Raw genomic sequence first — 14,038 nt, forward strand, 5'->3', positions numbered from 1 at the left:
ATGATACATTGTAATACTTCATATTCTACCATAAACAATATTCCTAACTCGTTAACTAAATGAAGACAGATACATACTCATGGCTGGATATCAAACTTGCTGATGTTATCTAGCTTACTCTACCTTAATTTAGGCATAATACATTAGAGATCTCTGCACTGCAACCGATCTCTACACTGAAGCTTTGCGGATCTTTTTCCTAGTGGTATGAGATGTCCCTCCTCCTCGCCGTAGTGACGGTTCAGAAACTCTGTGGTGACGCGTTGTTTTATGTTTCACATGGAAAATGGCGGCTTGCAGCCCAAATCGCGCTCCGGATAGGGTAGAGGTAGGACAACTTACCGAAGCCGAACGGGAGAATGATCCCTGGGCAGCACTCGGGCCAGTCGTGAAGAGGGATCCGGTGATAAAGCTACTGAGTCCGGTCAGCGGCCTGGAGCCGCTCACGTGGTCTGAGGACCACCGAATCTCGGCCTCTAGCACAAGTGGTATTTCTTTGATGGAGGTAGTGTGCGATGTTCACGGCAATAAGCAAGACTTGGTGTTGCACCGGACCTCCATTCCCGTGCCGGACCAAGTCTGTGAACTGAAGGTGAATCTTTCACCCATGTAGCTAGCTAGCTAGCAAGCTTGCCTTTGCGTTCATTCCATACCTCAAAACCGTGCATTACCAAAATAGAAGTTGTGAAGTTGTTTTTACCTGTCTCATAGGAGGGGCTCCAGCTGAGTTCATTCACAGGGGTAGAGGACTGAACTCCACTCCTTGGTGAATGACGTTTCTGATGACTTCACCAACGGAGTGGAGCAGAGACCAGTTTTATCATTGGACTGTGATTCAAAATGTGGCAACGTCTGAGTGGTCGGGTAGGGCTATTTTGGAGTGTTTATCCAACTGTATCATTTAAAAAATATATTAGGGATCAGATCTGTTTTTTAACAGGAACGTTGTTTGATTTAGTTTATTAAAATATATTATATATAATTTGGGAAATCCTGTAGGTGGTGGGATGTACATTAAATAGTGTGATCGTCAAAATACCAAACAAACACAGACGACAAACATATGCGAATCGATGTAGTCTGAGCTAGATTCCACAAAGCCTAGTCTTCTCCACTCCGTTCGTGGAGTCAATAGAAACTTCCTTCACTTCAGTGGAGTTTAGTCCTCTATCACAGGGACAGAGTCAGAATATACACACTACATATACAAAAGTATGTGGACACCCCTTCAAATTAGTGGATTTGGCCATTTCAGTCACACCAGTTGCTGACAGGTGTATAAATTAAACACACAGCCAATCTCCATAGACAAACATTGGCAGTAGAATGGCCTTACTGAATAGCTCAGTGACTTTCAACGTGGCACCGTCATAGGATGTCACCTTTCTGTTGTTTTTTACAAATAATTTCGTCAAATTTCTGCCCGACTAGAACTGTCAACTGTAAGTGCTGTTATTGTGAAGTGGAAACATCTTGGAGCAACAACGTCTCAGCCGCGAAGTGGTAGGCCACACAAGCTCACAGAACGAGACTGCCGAGTACTGAAACATGTAGTGCGTAAAAATAGTTTGTCATCGGTTGCAAAACTCATTACCGAGTTCCAAACTGCATCAGGAAGCAACGTCGGCACAATAACTGTCAGGAGCTTCATGTAATGGGTTTCCATGGCCGAGCAGCTGCACATAAGATCACCAAGCACAATGCCAAGTGTCGGCTGGTGTGGTGTAAAGCTCACCGCCATTGGATTCTGAAGCAGTAGAAACGCGTTCTCTGTAGTGATGAATTGCTCTTCACCATTTGGCAGTCTGGGTTTGGAGGATGCCAGGAGAACGCTACCTGCCCAACTGTAAAGTTTGGTGGAGGAGGAATAATGGTCTTGGGCTGTTTTTCATGGTTCGGGCTAGGTCCCTTAATTCCAGTGAAGGGAAATCTTAACGCTACAGCATGGAATGACATTCTAGACGATTCTGTGCTTCCAACTTTGTGGCACCAGTTGGGGAAGGCCCTTTCCTGTTTCAGCATGACAATGCCCCCATGTGTAACGGATGTGAAACGGCTAGCTTAGTTAGCAGTGTGCGCTAAATAGCGTTTCAATCGGTGACGTCACTTGCTCTGAGACCTTGAAGTAGTAGTTCCCCTTGCCCTGCAAGGGCCGCGGCTTTTGTGGAGCCATGGGTAACGATGCTTCGAGGGTGTCAGTTGTTGATGTGTGCAGAAGGTCCCTAGTTCGCGCCCGGGTATGGGCGAGGGGACGGTCTAAACTTATACTGTTACATTGGTGCCGTGACCCGGATTACTGGTTGCTGCGGAAAAAAAGGAGGAAGGTCAAAAGGGGGGTGAGTGTAACGGATGTGAAACGGCTAGCTTAGTTAGCAGTGTGCGCTAAATAGCGTTTCAATCGGTGACGTCACTTGCTCTGAGACCTTGAAGTAGTAGTTCCCCTTGCTCTGCAAGGGCCGTGGCTTTTGTGGAGCGATGGGTAACGATGCTTCGAGGGTGTCAGTTGTCAATGTGTGCAGAAGGTCCCTAGTTCGCGCCCGGGTATGGGCGAGGGGACGATCTAAACTTATACTGTTACACATGCACAAACTGAGGTCCATACAGAAGCTGTTATAGTAGCAAAGGGGGACCAACTCCATATTAATGCCAATGATTTTGGAATGAGATATTTGACGAGCAGGTGTCCACATGCACTACATGACCAAAAGTATCTAGCATCTGCCTGATGTGTTTACTTTTTGACTGATGCCTGCAATTAACAATTTATCCCATTGCCAAACATACTATATATTGGACAGGCTAGCAATCTAAGCTAGCAATCTAGGTTGATGTTGATGCAAAAAGTTTTGGATTTTAGATATTATCTAGAAGTTGCTTTTATTTTCTCCCCATCAAATGAGATTACTTATGACTAACATTTGTTTGTCCACCAGGTAGGTCCAGCAGAAGAGCTGTTGAGGGCCAAAGACAAGTTCTCCAGCTCCAGTGACCCTGCGATGAGCCAGTCCTTCATGCTGGACAGAGTGCTCAACCCCACCGTGGGCGTCCACAAGGGCATCCTGTACACCAGCTGGTCCCCCCTGGGCTGTGACGCCAATGGCCGGTGCCTCCTAGCCTCCCTCACCCTGGACCACCGGCTGACCATCCACAGCAGCACCAAGCGTCTACAGTGGACTGTGGTGGCTGACCTGACCCAGCTGTATGGAGAGAGCCTGGAGAGCAGAGGCTACTCCGTGCCGGGTGGGCAGCCCTCCAAGGCTAACCTCCTGGACCTGGCTGAGCTTCAGAGGCGCTACCGCATGCAGACCCCTGTACGGATGGAGTGGTCCAGTGTGTGCACCACGCAGCACGTCCAGACCAACAACGAGTGTAAAGACGTGGGAACGGTGCTGCTGGCCGTGCTGATGGAGAACGGAGACCTGGTGGTGTGGCAGTTTTGCCTGCCCATTCTGGGGAAGGACTCTGTGTTGTCCTGTAACACCATCCAGTCTGGGGTGTTGTCCCCCAGCGTGCTGGCTTGGTGGGAGTACGAGCACAGCGGGCGCAAGATGAGCGGCCTGATCGTGGGCAGCAAGTTAGGGCCCGTCAAGATCCTGCCCGTCAACTTGAAGGCGGTGAAGGGCTACTTCACCCTGCGCCAGCCAGTGGTCCTCTGGCAGGAGTCAGACCAGATCCCTGTACACAACATCAAGTGTATCTCCCTGTTCCACCCCAAACAGAACTGTAACTGTAGCCTGGTGGTGGCGGCCAGGGGCTCCTACCTCTTCTGGTGCCTGCTGCTCATCTCTAAGGCAGGCCTCAACGTGCACAACTCACACGTCACAGGCCTGCACTCCACCCCAATCGTCTCCATGACAGCCAGCCGCCAGGGCAGCTCCATCTACACCTGTTCCATGGACGGGACAGTCAAGAAGCTCACGCCCATCTTTACCGATATGGCCGTGGCCTTTAAGCAGGAGGAGATCGTGCTGCCAGAGGGTTTGGCAGGTCGGAGGATACACGGCATCGCGGTCAGCCCCCACGGGGCATACTTGGCCCTGGTCAGTACTGAGGGGATGACCAACGGTCAGCACCCGGTCTCTAGGCCCTACCAGGTCCAGTTTGTGACCCTGAAGACACCCAATGACGCGGCGGCAGAGTTGCTGGAGTCCCCGGTCCAGAGCCTGTTCAAACAGACTGACCTGCTGGACCTGGTGCGCTGGAGGGTGCTGAGGGACAAACGCATCCCGGCCCTGCTGCAGGAGGAGTTGGACGACAAGGTACACAACACAGGCTCCCCCTACTTGTGGAGGTTAAAACTCTTCCTGGTGCGCGTGCTCTACCAGTCCCTGCAGAAGGCCCCTGTGGAGGCACGTTGGCGCCCCACACATGAGGATTCCAAGGTGTTTGTGAAGGATGAGGAGGGGGGTGTCGTGGGAGAGGGTGGAGGAGGGGAAGAGGAGGTGGTGTCGAAGCTGCAGGACCCAGAGGCCCGGGCGTTGGAGGAGCAGACGGGGGAGGTGATAGCTTGGATCGAGGCAGTGGAGGCCCACCTGACCAGGGAGCACATGAAGAGGGTTCTGGGGGAGGTGTACCTTCACACCTGGATCACTGAGAACACCAGCATCCCCACGCGGGGTGTCTGTGACTTCCTCACCAGCGACCCCACGTATGAGGACAGGGCTGCCCAGGTTAGCTCTTCAGTTGTCCTGTTCCAGAGCTATAAGCCTGAGCAATAGACGACTGTTTGAACATTCGCCGTACCCTGTTGTTGTGCATGATTCAACACGTCTTGCTCTCTGCACCCCCAGGTCCTGATAGGTCACATCCAGAAGAAGATGAACAAGCAGACATTCCCTGAGTACTGTAGTCTGTGTAAGGAGGTGCTGCCTTTCACAGACCGCAAGCAGGCTGTCTGCTCCAACGGACATATGTGGCTCAGGTAATTGCCATCAACCCTTTCTTCAATATTTCAACCACCAATCACCTGATTCCTGTCATCTAAATCCAGGGTTTCTAATTCTTAGACATTCCATATTATTTTCATAATTAAAAATTAGTCATTAGTCAATTGCATTTACTGATGAATGCCACCGTATCACAGTTTCTGAGATTTCCTCGGTATAAACTAGGGTGCATAAGCCTCTGAATTCTGAACAATACTAAGCAGAAGGAGAAGTCTCCAAAGGTCCACAGACACTGGGCTGACACTGACGAGTGACTCCACACACAGCAGCTAAATGCTTTTTTTTGACTGTTTGTTTATTATCACAGAACCACCTTTTGATATGCTCCTGTCCTCCTCTATCCCACCATACCTCTCAGTAGTTGGATGGGATATGCTGCCCCTGGTGGACAGTTTGGGACAGTCTGCAGCCTCCATGTCCCACAGCACATTTCAATAGTCTAAAGTGGTTTCCTCTCCCCATCTCCTAGGGATGTGTTGAGTAAGGATGTCAGCCAGGAATTTGCGTTCACCTATTCTGTTTTTTTCCCTCCCAGTCATTGCAAATGAAGGGAAGGAGACAAGGAGAGGAAACCACTATTTAGATATCCCTCCTACAGTGTTAGTGCTCAAGTATGCCCGTTTCTTTTAGGTGTGTGTTGTCCTACCAGGCGTGCCAGACACTCGCGTACAGACGCTGCCTGCTGCAGGATAGCATCGCCAGACTGCCAGTGCCTGAGGGTAAGCAGCTAGTCACTTTCCATCTCTCTACCTCTCTGACACTCACTCCGTCCTCCTCTTTCTCTCTCCAGGGCTGGTATTAACTGGCAGCTCACTCTCATCCTGCTCTCTGATCAGCATATCTTCTTATTCAGCGTTGACACAATATAAGAAAGTACTTGAGAATGTACTTACATTTTTCTCAGGCTTAGTTTTTACTAGTTGTCAGACTGTCAGCATATATGATTTTAAATAAGCCTAACATTGCTGAGTGATCAATCTGTTGTCTGTTTACTGCTCAAATAGTGGAGCAGGTGATTTGTGGTTGAACAGATGAATCTGATAAAATACTCAATGTTAGCTTCATTATTTAGTGTGCCCCCTCCCCTGTGTCCCTCCACCCTCCTCACTGCAGACCCAGACTGGATCAAGAGGATACTGCAGGGTCCTTGTACATTCTGCGACTCCCCCCTCCTTTAGGACTATAGGACAGGCTTGTGGAGAGCCGGGGTTACATTGCCTGCAACACTTGTGCGCCTGCTTGGACTAGATGGACAATTTTCTTTATTTTTACTTGTTACTTATTGCCAAGCATTATTTATATGTTTAAATGAATTATACCACAACCTTTTAATTAAAAAAAAATAAAGGTTTTGAATATACATTTGAAACCCCACTGATATGAATATGGTTTATTAAGAGAGAAAGTTGAGTGTGTGGAGATGGCTCTAACCTTTTCTCTGAGTTCACAGACCCATAAGTTAACCTCCTTATTTTCCTCATTTTTTACTACATTTCCAAACACGTGTGTGTTATTCTGTCAGCCTTATTTTAGGTCTACTTCTGCCATTAGAGAGCAACACATACATATCCTCACTGACTGAGGGGAAACAATCTAAATGTATGTTATTTTAATTGGCAGTGTAAAGCAATTTCCATGCTGCATGTGGGAGAAAAAAATGACTTAGATGAGGACTTCCGATATTGTAGACTGAGAGAAAGAGAGAGGAGTGTGAGGTAGGAAGAGAGGGATAGAAAGTGTTTAAAACTGAAGCTGTGTCTCCCATGGGTGCTGATTGTAATGAGATTCCACAGTAATGAGGAACAGAGCCGGGCGGCAGGCAGATGTGATGCTCGTTCTAATCAGGGGGGGTTAAGAGTGCATATTGTTAAATACAATTAACCCTGTTTTACTTTGGGAAGGATGTGTACTTGATGTGCTCTCCCCGCTCCCCCCCTCCCACTCCTTCCCCATATCTCGGAAACATGGAGGTCAGTGGCCAGTGATCAAAGATGGAGTTGGACCTAGTAGACTGGGCTAGTAACAGCACTGCTCTCCATCTTGTCGTCTCATCCCTTACATCCCCATGCACAGCCCTGGCCAGGCAGAGGGGTGAGGTTCCACCCTCCCTCTGGTGTCACTGGAGATGATAGGCTGCCCTGGGGCTAGCCCTGCGTGAGGAAGCTGCCCGGCTCGCAGCTCTCAACACTTGATGAGAGAGCCAGAGTTTTACCCAGAATCCTCAGCCCATTGTCATCAGTAGACATGTTCAGAGATTAGTAGTTGAGTAAATTTGGATAATTTGCCTGTTTTCTGTGGCGGTATTTTGACGATCCACACTGAAAATACGTCTTCAGGTTTTGAATCATTCATTAGAAACTAGCACTTTGCGAATTATTACCATTCAATATTCTCTCGTTCAAAATGACCAGTCTTTTTCTTAGACCAACTCTGTAGCGTTATACGGAGCATAAACGTTTTCATAGACAAACTTGCATTATAAGGAGCATACAGGTTTTCCCATCATGTGATTGGCTCCCAGTAAGTGTCTTGTTTGTCAAGGGGAAGTGTTTCTACAGGTGAGAATGTTCTTGTCATTGATAGGTGGAGACCAGTGCTGTTGGAGGTTAGCTGTGTTTGTTTGAACAACCTCCTACTTTAATAGAATAATCTGTCAAAGAGCATTTCCACCAGTAATTACCGTCTCCCCTCCCTTTCTTCCTCTGTCTTAGCTCTCAAAAGACTTCAAAAGGAGGATTCTTCTCTATGCATACAATATTTATAGCCTTCATGTCAATGGCTGGATCGCGTAAAACCTTCAAAACACCTTTTCACGCTTTTATTTAATATGCTATTCCTTTTGTTTGTTTATCTAGTTAGAATTTGATATGTCCTATGCTCTTATGTATACAGAACTCAGTGGAGGCTGGTGGGAGGAGCTATAGGAGGATAGGCTCATTGTAATGGAATAAATGGAACGGTATCAAACATATAGAAACCACGTATTTGACCCTGTTCCTTTCATTCCATTCCAGCCATTACAACGAGCCTATCATCCTATAGCTCCTCCCATTAGCCTCTGATACAGATGCATGTTGCAGAACCCAAATATCTCTCCATCCATGTACACTGCAGCTGCTTCATTACACTGGAAAGTCTTATGGGATCATCTGGTGTTTAAGTGTTTTTTTGTGTTCATGTTGACTTCTTACCTCTGTCTCACCTGGACTACCCAATCTTCTGTCCTATTTGGCAATCTCATGTCAACTAACAGAGTGCTGTAAAGCCAGAGATGCTGATCCCTATAGTACCCAAATATGACAGCACTCACACCTCCCTTATCAAGTGCTGTAAATCCTTTTTGTCCTTGTCACTGTGCTGTTTCACAACTTTCGTGTCTCTATCGTATTTCATTGGGTCATCAGGACTTTTCCATGACCCTGATCTGTAACCAAGAGTTCATTGGATTATATTTTCCTGATGTGTAAATAAACTTTTTTAAGTCTTTGTACATTTTTGAGTATTTTTCCATTGAATTAGTCTAATATGGAAAAGTGAATCTTCCATAGTAATTTTATTACCCTAAACATTGTTTGTTTACGTAGGTAACAGACAGTTCCCTAACTCCCTAAGGTAAACACGACTGTCTGCAATGTTTGCACCCCAAAAATAAACACACAAGAAACATTAGGGAGAACATATGGTTTTTCTGAAGTCACTTCACTCCGCTCACAACTCCCGAGATAATACTTTTCTCTCCTCAGGTTTTAAACTACTCCAAACTGAGGCACATCCTCTAACTAACTTGTTCCTGCTAATGAAGTGAGTCTGGGGGGTTTGTTTTAAAGCAGACTTAACATGGTCCTTTAACGTGTAGACTCCTCCTCTCTGTCCCCAGAGGGGCTGGGGCACTGACCCGAGACCAGTGGTGGGGCTGTGTGGAGAGGAGGAGGGGGACATGTCCATCATTAGAGACGCTGCTTGTTCTTGAGCATGAGGCCGCTGGAGTGGAACTAATAATGAGAAGTAGCAGTACAAAGGGCATGAGCAGGGAGGCTTGTGTTTTACTGCTACATTAATTAAGCTCATTCTCAACATGGTGTCGGCCAGTCTCAGCCAGAGTTAAATAAGTCTGAGGGGGTGTGTCAAATCCAATTTTATTTGTAAATATGCTTCGTAAACAACAGGTGTAGACTAACAGTGAAATGCTTATTTATAGGCCCTTCCCGACAATGCAGAGAGAAAGAATAGAGAAATAATAGAAAAGTAATAATAAATACACAATGCGTAACAATAACTTGGCTGTATACACGGGGTACCAGTACCGAGTCGGTGTGCAGGGGTACAAGGTAATTGAGGTAGATATGTACATATAACTAGGAATAAAGTGACTAGGCAACAGGATAGATAGTAAATAGTAGCAGCAGTTTATGTGATGAGACCCCTATTGTTAACTATTTAACTAACTATTTAGCAGTCTTATCGCTTGGGGGTAGAAGCTGTTCAGGGTCCTGTTGGTTCTAAACCTGTTGCATTGGTACCACTTGCCGTGTGGTAGCAGAGAGAACAGTCTATGACTTGGGTGGCTGAAGTCTGACCACTCACCACCACTGAGTACGCGTCCTGGTAATCCGCCTGGCCATGCGACCTTGTGAATGTTAACCTGTTTAAAGCTCTTACTCACATCAGCTACGGAGAGCATGATCACGCAGTCGTCCGGAACAGCTGGTGCTCTCATGCATGGTTCAGTGTTGCTTGCCTCAAAGCAAGCATAGAAGGCATTTAGCTCTTCTGGTAGGTTCACGTCATTGGGCAGCTCTGTGTGTTTTCATGTTGGCTCGACTTAGCGACCAGAATGTCCTTCTTAGCTAAAAGGATTTGTATGATATGGAGTTGATGTGAATGGCGGAGTCATTGGTCAGTGAGTCCTTTCCTGGATCAGTCCAGATGAGTCAGAGGTCAAGTGAAAAGAGAAGTCTAACTTATACCTGGCTTTATTCAGCTTGTTTCTTCTTTGTGTGAGACACATAGTACATGTGTTGTAGTTGTAAATCTTGACACTCTCCTTTTTAGGATGTCTCTACCTATCAGTTATGACACCACTGAGGTGGCAGCTTTCGATAATAGTGACAGTGTTGAGTTACAGCTAAGAGAGATTGCCTTCAGGTGTCTGACTGGATCCAGAATCGTACCAAGGATACTTTCCTCTCTTTTTGACGGCTGAAGGGCTCATTGTGCCTTTTTATATTCCAACATTTCAACAGGAAGAGGACTGGAAATGGCTCATTTGAGCGATTTCTTTAATATCAGTCTTTCAGAGATCAGAGCGTGTCATATTCATCCACCTCATACCTCATGTAAAAGTCCCTTAAACAGTATTATGGAATCATAATGGCTGCTTCCCATGACTTTATCTGACAAGGGAAACTTAGTCATCGTCTTTGCTAAACAGACTTCTACAGCAATTGTCAGTGTTAGCGAATTCTGTGTCTTTTTATCATGCAAGTAAATACAACGAGACACAACGATGTCTATTATATCTCTCACATCACAGGTTGAGGAGTTCTCTTCGCCATAGTAATGATACTGTAGTAGCTCTGGACAGATAATCAACAGAGGAGATAAGGCATTGGCTTACTATTGTTCTGATTATAAATTAGTTTGTTAGCAGTGTTAGTTAGTGTGTGTGTTTAAGTGTCTGAGGATGTATGAGATTATTTCGGGGATTGGTTATGCAGAATTTATAATGAGTATTTTTTATTTATTGTAAGAAATACCGGCAATAACTACTGTGCGAAACCGTTAAAATGAATATTTATGTTTTTTTATATGAAATATTCATTACGTTGGTATAAAAAGAACAAGGACCAAGACTAGGGAGCGAGGTTGTGTGTGTGTGTGGTTTTTTTTTAAAGGGGAGGTAGGCCCACATCGCTTATCGAGCAGAGAGCTACTGACAAAACCCTTGGATTGAATATCTGACATCTATTAACAAAAGCAGCAGCAATAGCATCTTCCTTCCTGTTTTTTCAACCATCCCTCCCTCACTCCCTCCTCCTCTGCCTGAGGTGATACGAGTCTCTGTTCACCCGATCTCCACATCTCTCGCATTCTTTCTCTCATTCCTACCTTTCTCAATCTCTCCATCACTTCCCCTTCATTCCATCTACCCAAATTAAGAAATTAATGAGGGATAGGTTCTTTACCAACTGCCCCCGCAATGTTTACCACTGATGAAATTATAATGAAGGTCCTGCTGTATTATTTATAAGCCAATTAGGGGAAGTGTTACTTGATTTGATGGGGAGACGACACAGAGTACATTTATCTAATAGAGAGAAAGAGATAGAGGAGCGGAGGGAGAGAGAGAGAGAAGGGACAGCTGAGGCTGATGATTCAGTACGATGCTCTAGGATTACGTGGCTAATTGCCCTGCTTTATCTGTCTGTCACGGATAGCCATGCATTTTTCAGCGTTCCCAAACACTTTGATTGTTTGCACTCATGTTGGGTCTGTAACAAGTAGAGCAGAGGCCAGAGTGGAGTGTAGTTAAAAACTGGCAGCAGGGGAGCTGTGAAGGGGCATGGGGCAAGCATGGGGGCTATACAAAACTCGAATTGTGACAGGTGCAGGGGAAGTTTTGACAGGGAGGAAAGGGGACAAATGTATGAGAAACATACTTCAGCTTAACCATGTGGAAAATACGCAGCTGTCATTACTAGTTTTAATTACATAAACTTACTGAATTACAGCAACCATGGAAGGAAGACCATGAATTTTGTGCAGATTTTGAGAAAAAAAACACATTGTCAAATGGCCTTTTTGAATGTAGTATAGACACTTGATGCCAAGATGGCATCAGAAAATTAGGCCTACATGTTGAACAAAAGTGTTGCCTCCAAACTCTAGACATGGACATATAATGTATTTTATCAAAATATTTTCTCTCGTTGGCTTCCACGTGGACATCAATAGTTGAGTATTTTTAATATGGTACAAGACAAAGAGTTTCTGAAACATCAATTCCAACAACTCCATGCCATAATAGATTTTTCTGAAAGTATTTGTAAATGTGTGCCACCCACCAGCAGCGGCCCCCTACTGTAACTTTGTAGTGAGCTAACAGCATTCTAGCATTCTGCTGGAGTCCCGGAGGACATCTCTGAGGAGTTTCTCTCTCTCTGGCCGATCAGCTTTTTGAAGGTCGATCAGACACTTATGTAAAGGATGGGAAAATGGAGCAAAGGCATGGTTAATTATCTGATGAGAGAAGTGTATCTGAACGGTTTCTTTTCCTCTCCTATTTTATACTACAGGATCACATGGCACCTCTTTACATAACAAAAGAGCTGCCTGGCTCACCTGTTTCAGATAAGCTACATCCTGACACACACACACACACACACACACACACACACACACACACACACACACACACACACACACACACACACACACACACACACACACACACACACACACACACACACACACACACACACACACACACACACACAGAGAGAGACAAGAGGTGTGTGTGTGTGTGAGAGAGAGAGAGAGAGAGAGAGGCTGTCTTAATTAAATAGGAAATCTACATATGTATTCTAAACAATAACTATATGGTTCCTGTACAATAGCTAACAGTATCTCAATCTAATATCAAAACTGCTTTGTATGGAAAGGGCACAGCGCGGGCACAAGTAAACTAAGACCCGGTTGTTGGGTCATACCAATACATTGATACAGTAGCTTCTCCAGATAAAACAGTCTAATTCATTCACAATTAAATGTATTAGTGGAGGCTTTGTGTGGTGATTTATTAACCGGCTGGCACAGGCCGGGTTACCTCCTTTAGGGAATGATGGGTAAGAGGATCCATCCTATGTGTCAAGCCCTCTTTGGCCTTCAATCCCTCATATAGGACTGTGGCTTCTCCATTAGAACAACTGGCTGGCTCGAAAATGGCATCCTATTCCCTATATAGCGTCCTACTTTAGACCAGAGGCTTATGGCCACTATGGTGCACTCTATAGGGAATAGGATGCCATTTCAGACACAGCCCTAGTTCAGGGCCTTACACAAGGGCACACACACACACCTCGTCACCATGCCCACTTATTTATCCCTCCTAAAGCCCATGTAACGGAATAGCTGTTAATTAATATAGCTGTCAGGGAAATTATTGCCGGAGGTCAGACCAACGTCCTCCCTTTCCATCAGTAACATAATCGGAGTCTTGTTTTCACGCCAGGCCTCAGGCTCAATTAAGAGAATGCTATGCAAACGAGGTCTCCCGCCATTAGCCTCATCACTGAGGGGCCCTTAATGGCATAATTGGGGCACTCCAAAGGACAATTACAATGGCACCGCCCAGCGCCTATGAGATCACCCATCATTTCTAAATATGGCTCCTGAGTCATGAGTCGTGACTGGAGGGTGAGGAGTCATGGCAGGGAATCGACCCCGATGGTTGTCTGCCACACCTCAACCAGCTGGGGAGCAGGGACTGTGTTGCTCGGTGGAGGTAGGACAAATAGTCCTACTGTATCCAGTGGACTAGGGATACAGATAGAAGGTGAAAAGATTTGAATTATGTCTAACCTGAACAGCGCATCATTTCTTCTATCAATAAATAAGTGCATCCTTTGTAAGCTTACATTCACAGAGAGGATAGCAGGTCAATCCGGTGAATGAGTATGAGCACTGTCTGGACATGAAATATGAGTTAGTACACAACAATATTCCACGATCAGGCTGCAAGATGCTCATTATATTTGCTCACGCCAAACGAAAAAGGAGAAATCACCATCTCTACATCACTGAGAACTCTTGTCAGTTCTCACCTCCACTTTCCTATCTGACACAGACTACGACCACCTAGATAGCAGAGGCTAAGCTGAGGAGCAGCAGCTCCATCTTGACCCTGGCTTAATGATTCTTCTGATATACATTGAGGCCTCATTCCACAACATAGCACAGCTTTGCAGATGAATGCCTCTGAACCTCCCTCCTACTTCCCTTCTTGAGAATTGTATCTACTTTGAAAAATCAATACCATAAATATCCTGTGTGTCCCTCTCTCCTACGCTGCCCGACCCAGCACACACCCAGGT

General features: G+C 45.8%; 1 protein-coding gene and 1 long non-coding RNA gene across 3 annotated transcripts in view; one reads left to right on the top strand and one right to left on the bottom strand.

Moving 5' to 3' along the window:
- LOC110509859 (uncharacterized) overlaps window positions 1-815 on the bottom strand; it is a 31,549-nt gene extending 30,734 nt beyond the window's left edge. The window contains exons 1-2 of one of the 2 annotated variants that reach the window (XR_002471493.3): window positions 701-777; window positions 343-586 (exon numbers count right to left, since the gene is read on the bottom strand). This is a non-coding gene — a long non-coding RNA (uncharacterized LOC110509859). Of the gene's footprint in view, window positions 1-342; window positions 587-700 lie in introns of both variants that reach the window. The other variant, XR_016493285.1, reaches the window with a different exon arrangement.
- Window positions 203-8,436, top strand: LOC110509857 (general transcription factor 3C polypeptide 4). Its single transcript, XM_021591020.3, has 5 exons — window positions 203-592; window positions 2,934-4,670; window positions 4,791-4,921; window positions 5,577-5,665; window positions 6,060-8,436. The coding sequence occupies exons 1-5, from the start codon at window positions 287-289 to the stop codon at window positions 6,122-6,124; spliced, it is 2,328 nt and encodes a 775-aa protein (XP_021446695.2). The 5' UTR covers window positions 203-286; the 3' UTR covers window positions 6,125-8,436.
- The last annotated feature ends 5,602 nt before the right edge of the window (window positions 8,437-14,038 follow it).

Source organism: Oncorhynchus mykiss, chromosome 29, assembly GCF_057628025.1.
Source record: "Oncorhynchus mykiss isolate SJ-2025 chromosome 29, ASM5762802v1, whole genome shotgun sequence".
NCBI lineage: Eukaryota > Metazoa > Chordata > Actinopteri > Salmoniformes > Salmonidae > Oncorhynchus > Oncorhynchus mykiss.

Bases quoted from the DNA above. Each gene is read 5' to 3' on its own strand.
- LOC110509857 (XM_021591020.3), top strand. From the start codon at position 287: ATGGCGGCTTGCAGCCCAAATCGCGCTCCGGATAGGGTAGAGGTAGGA. The intron at 593-2,933 runs GTGAATCTTTCA...TTTGTCCACCAG, and splicing joins ACCAAGTCTGTGAACTGAAG to GTAGGTCCAGCAGAAGAGCT. The intron at 5,666-6,059 runs GTAAGCAGCTAG...TCCTCACTGCAG, and splicing joins CAGACTGCCAGTGCCTGAGG to ACCCAGACTGGATCAAGAGG.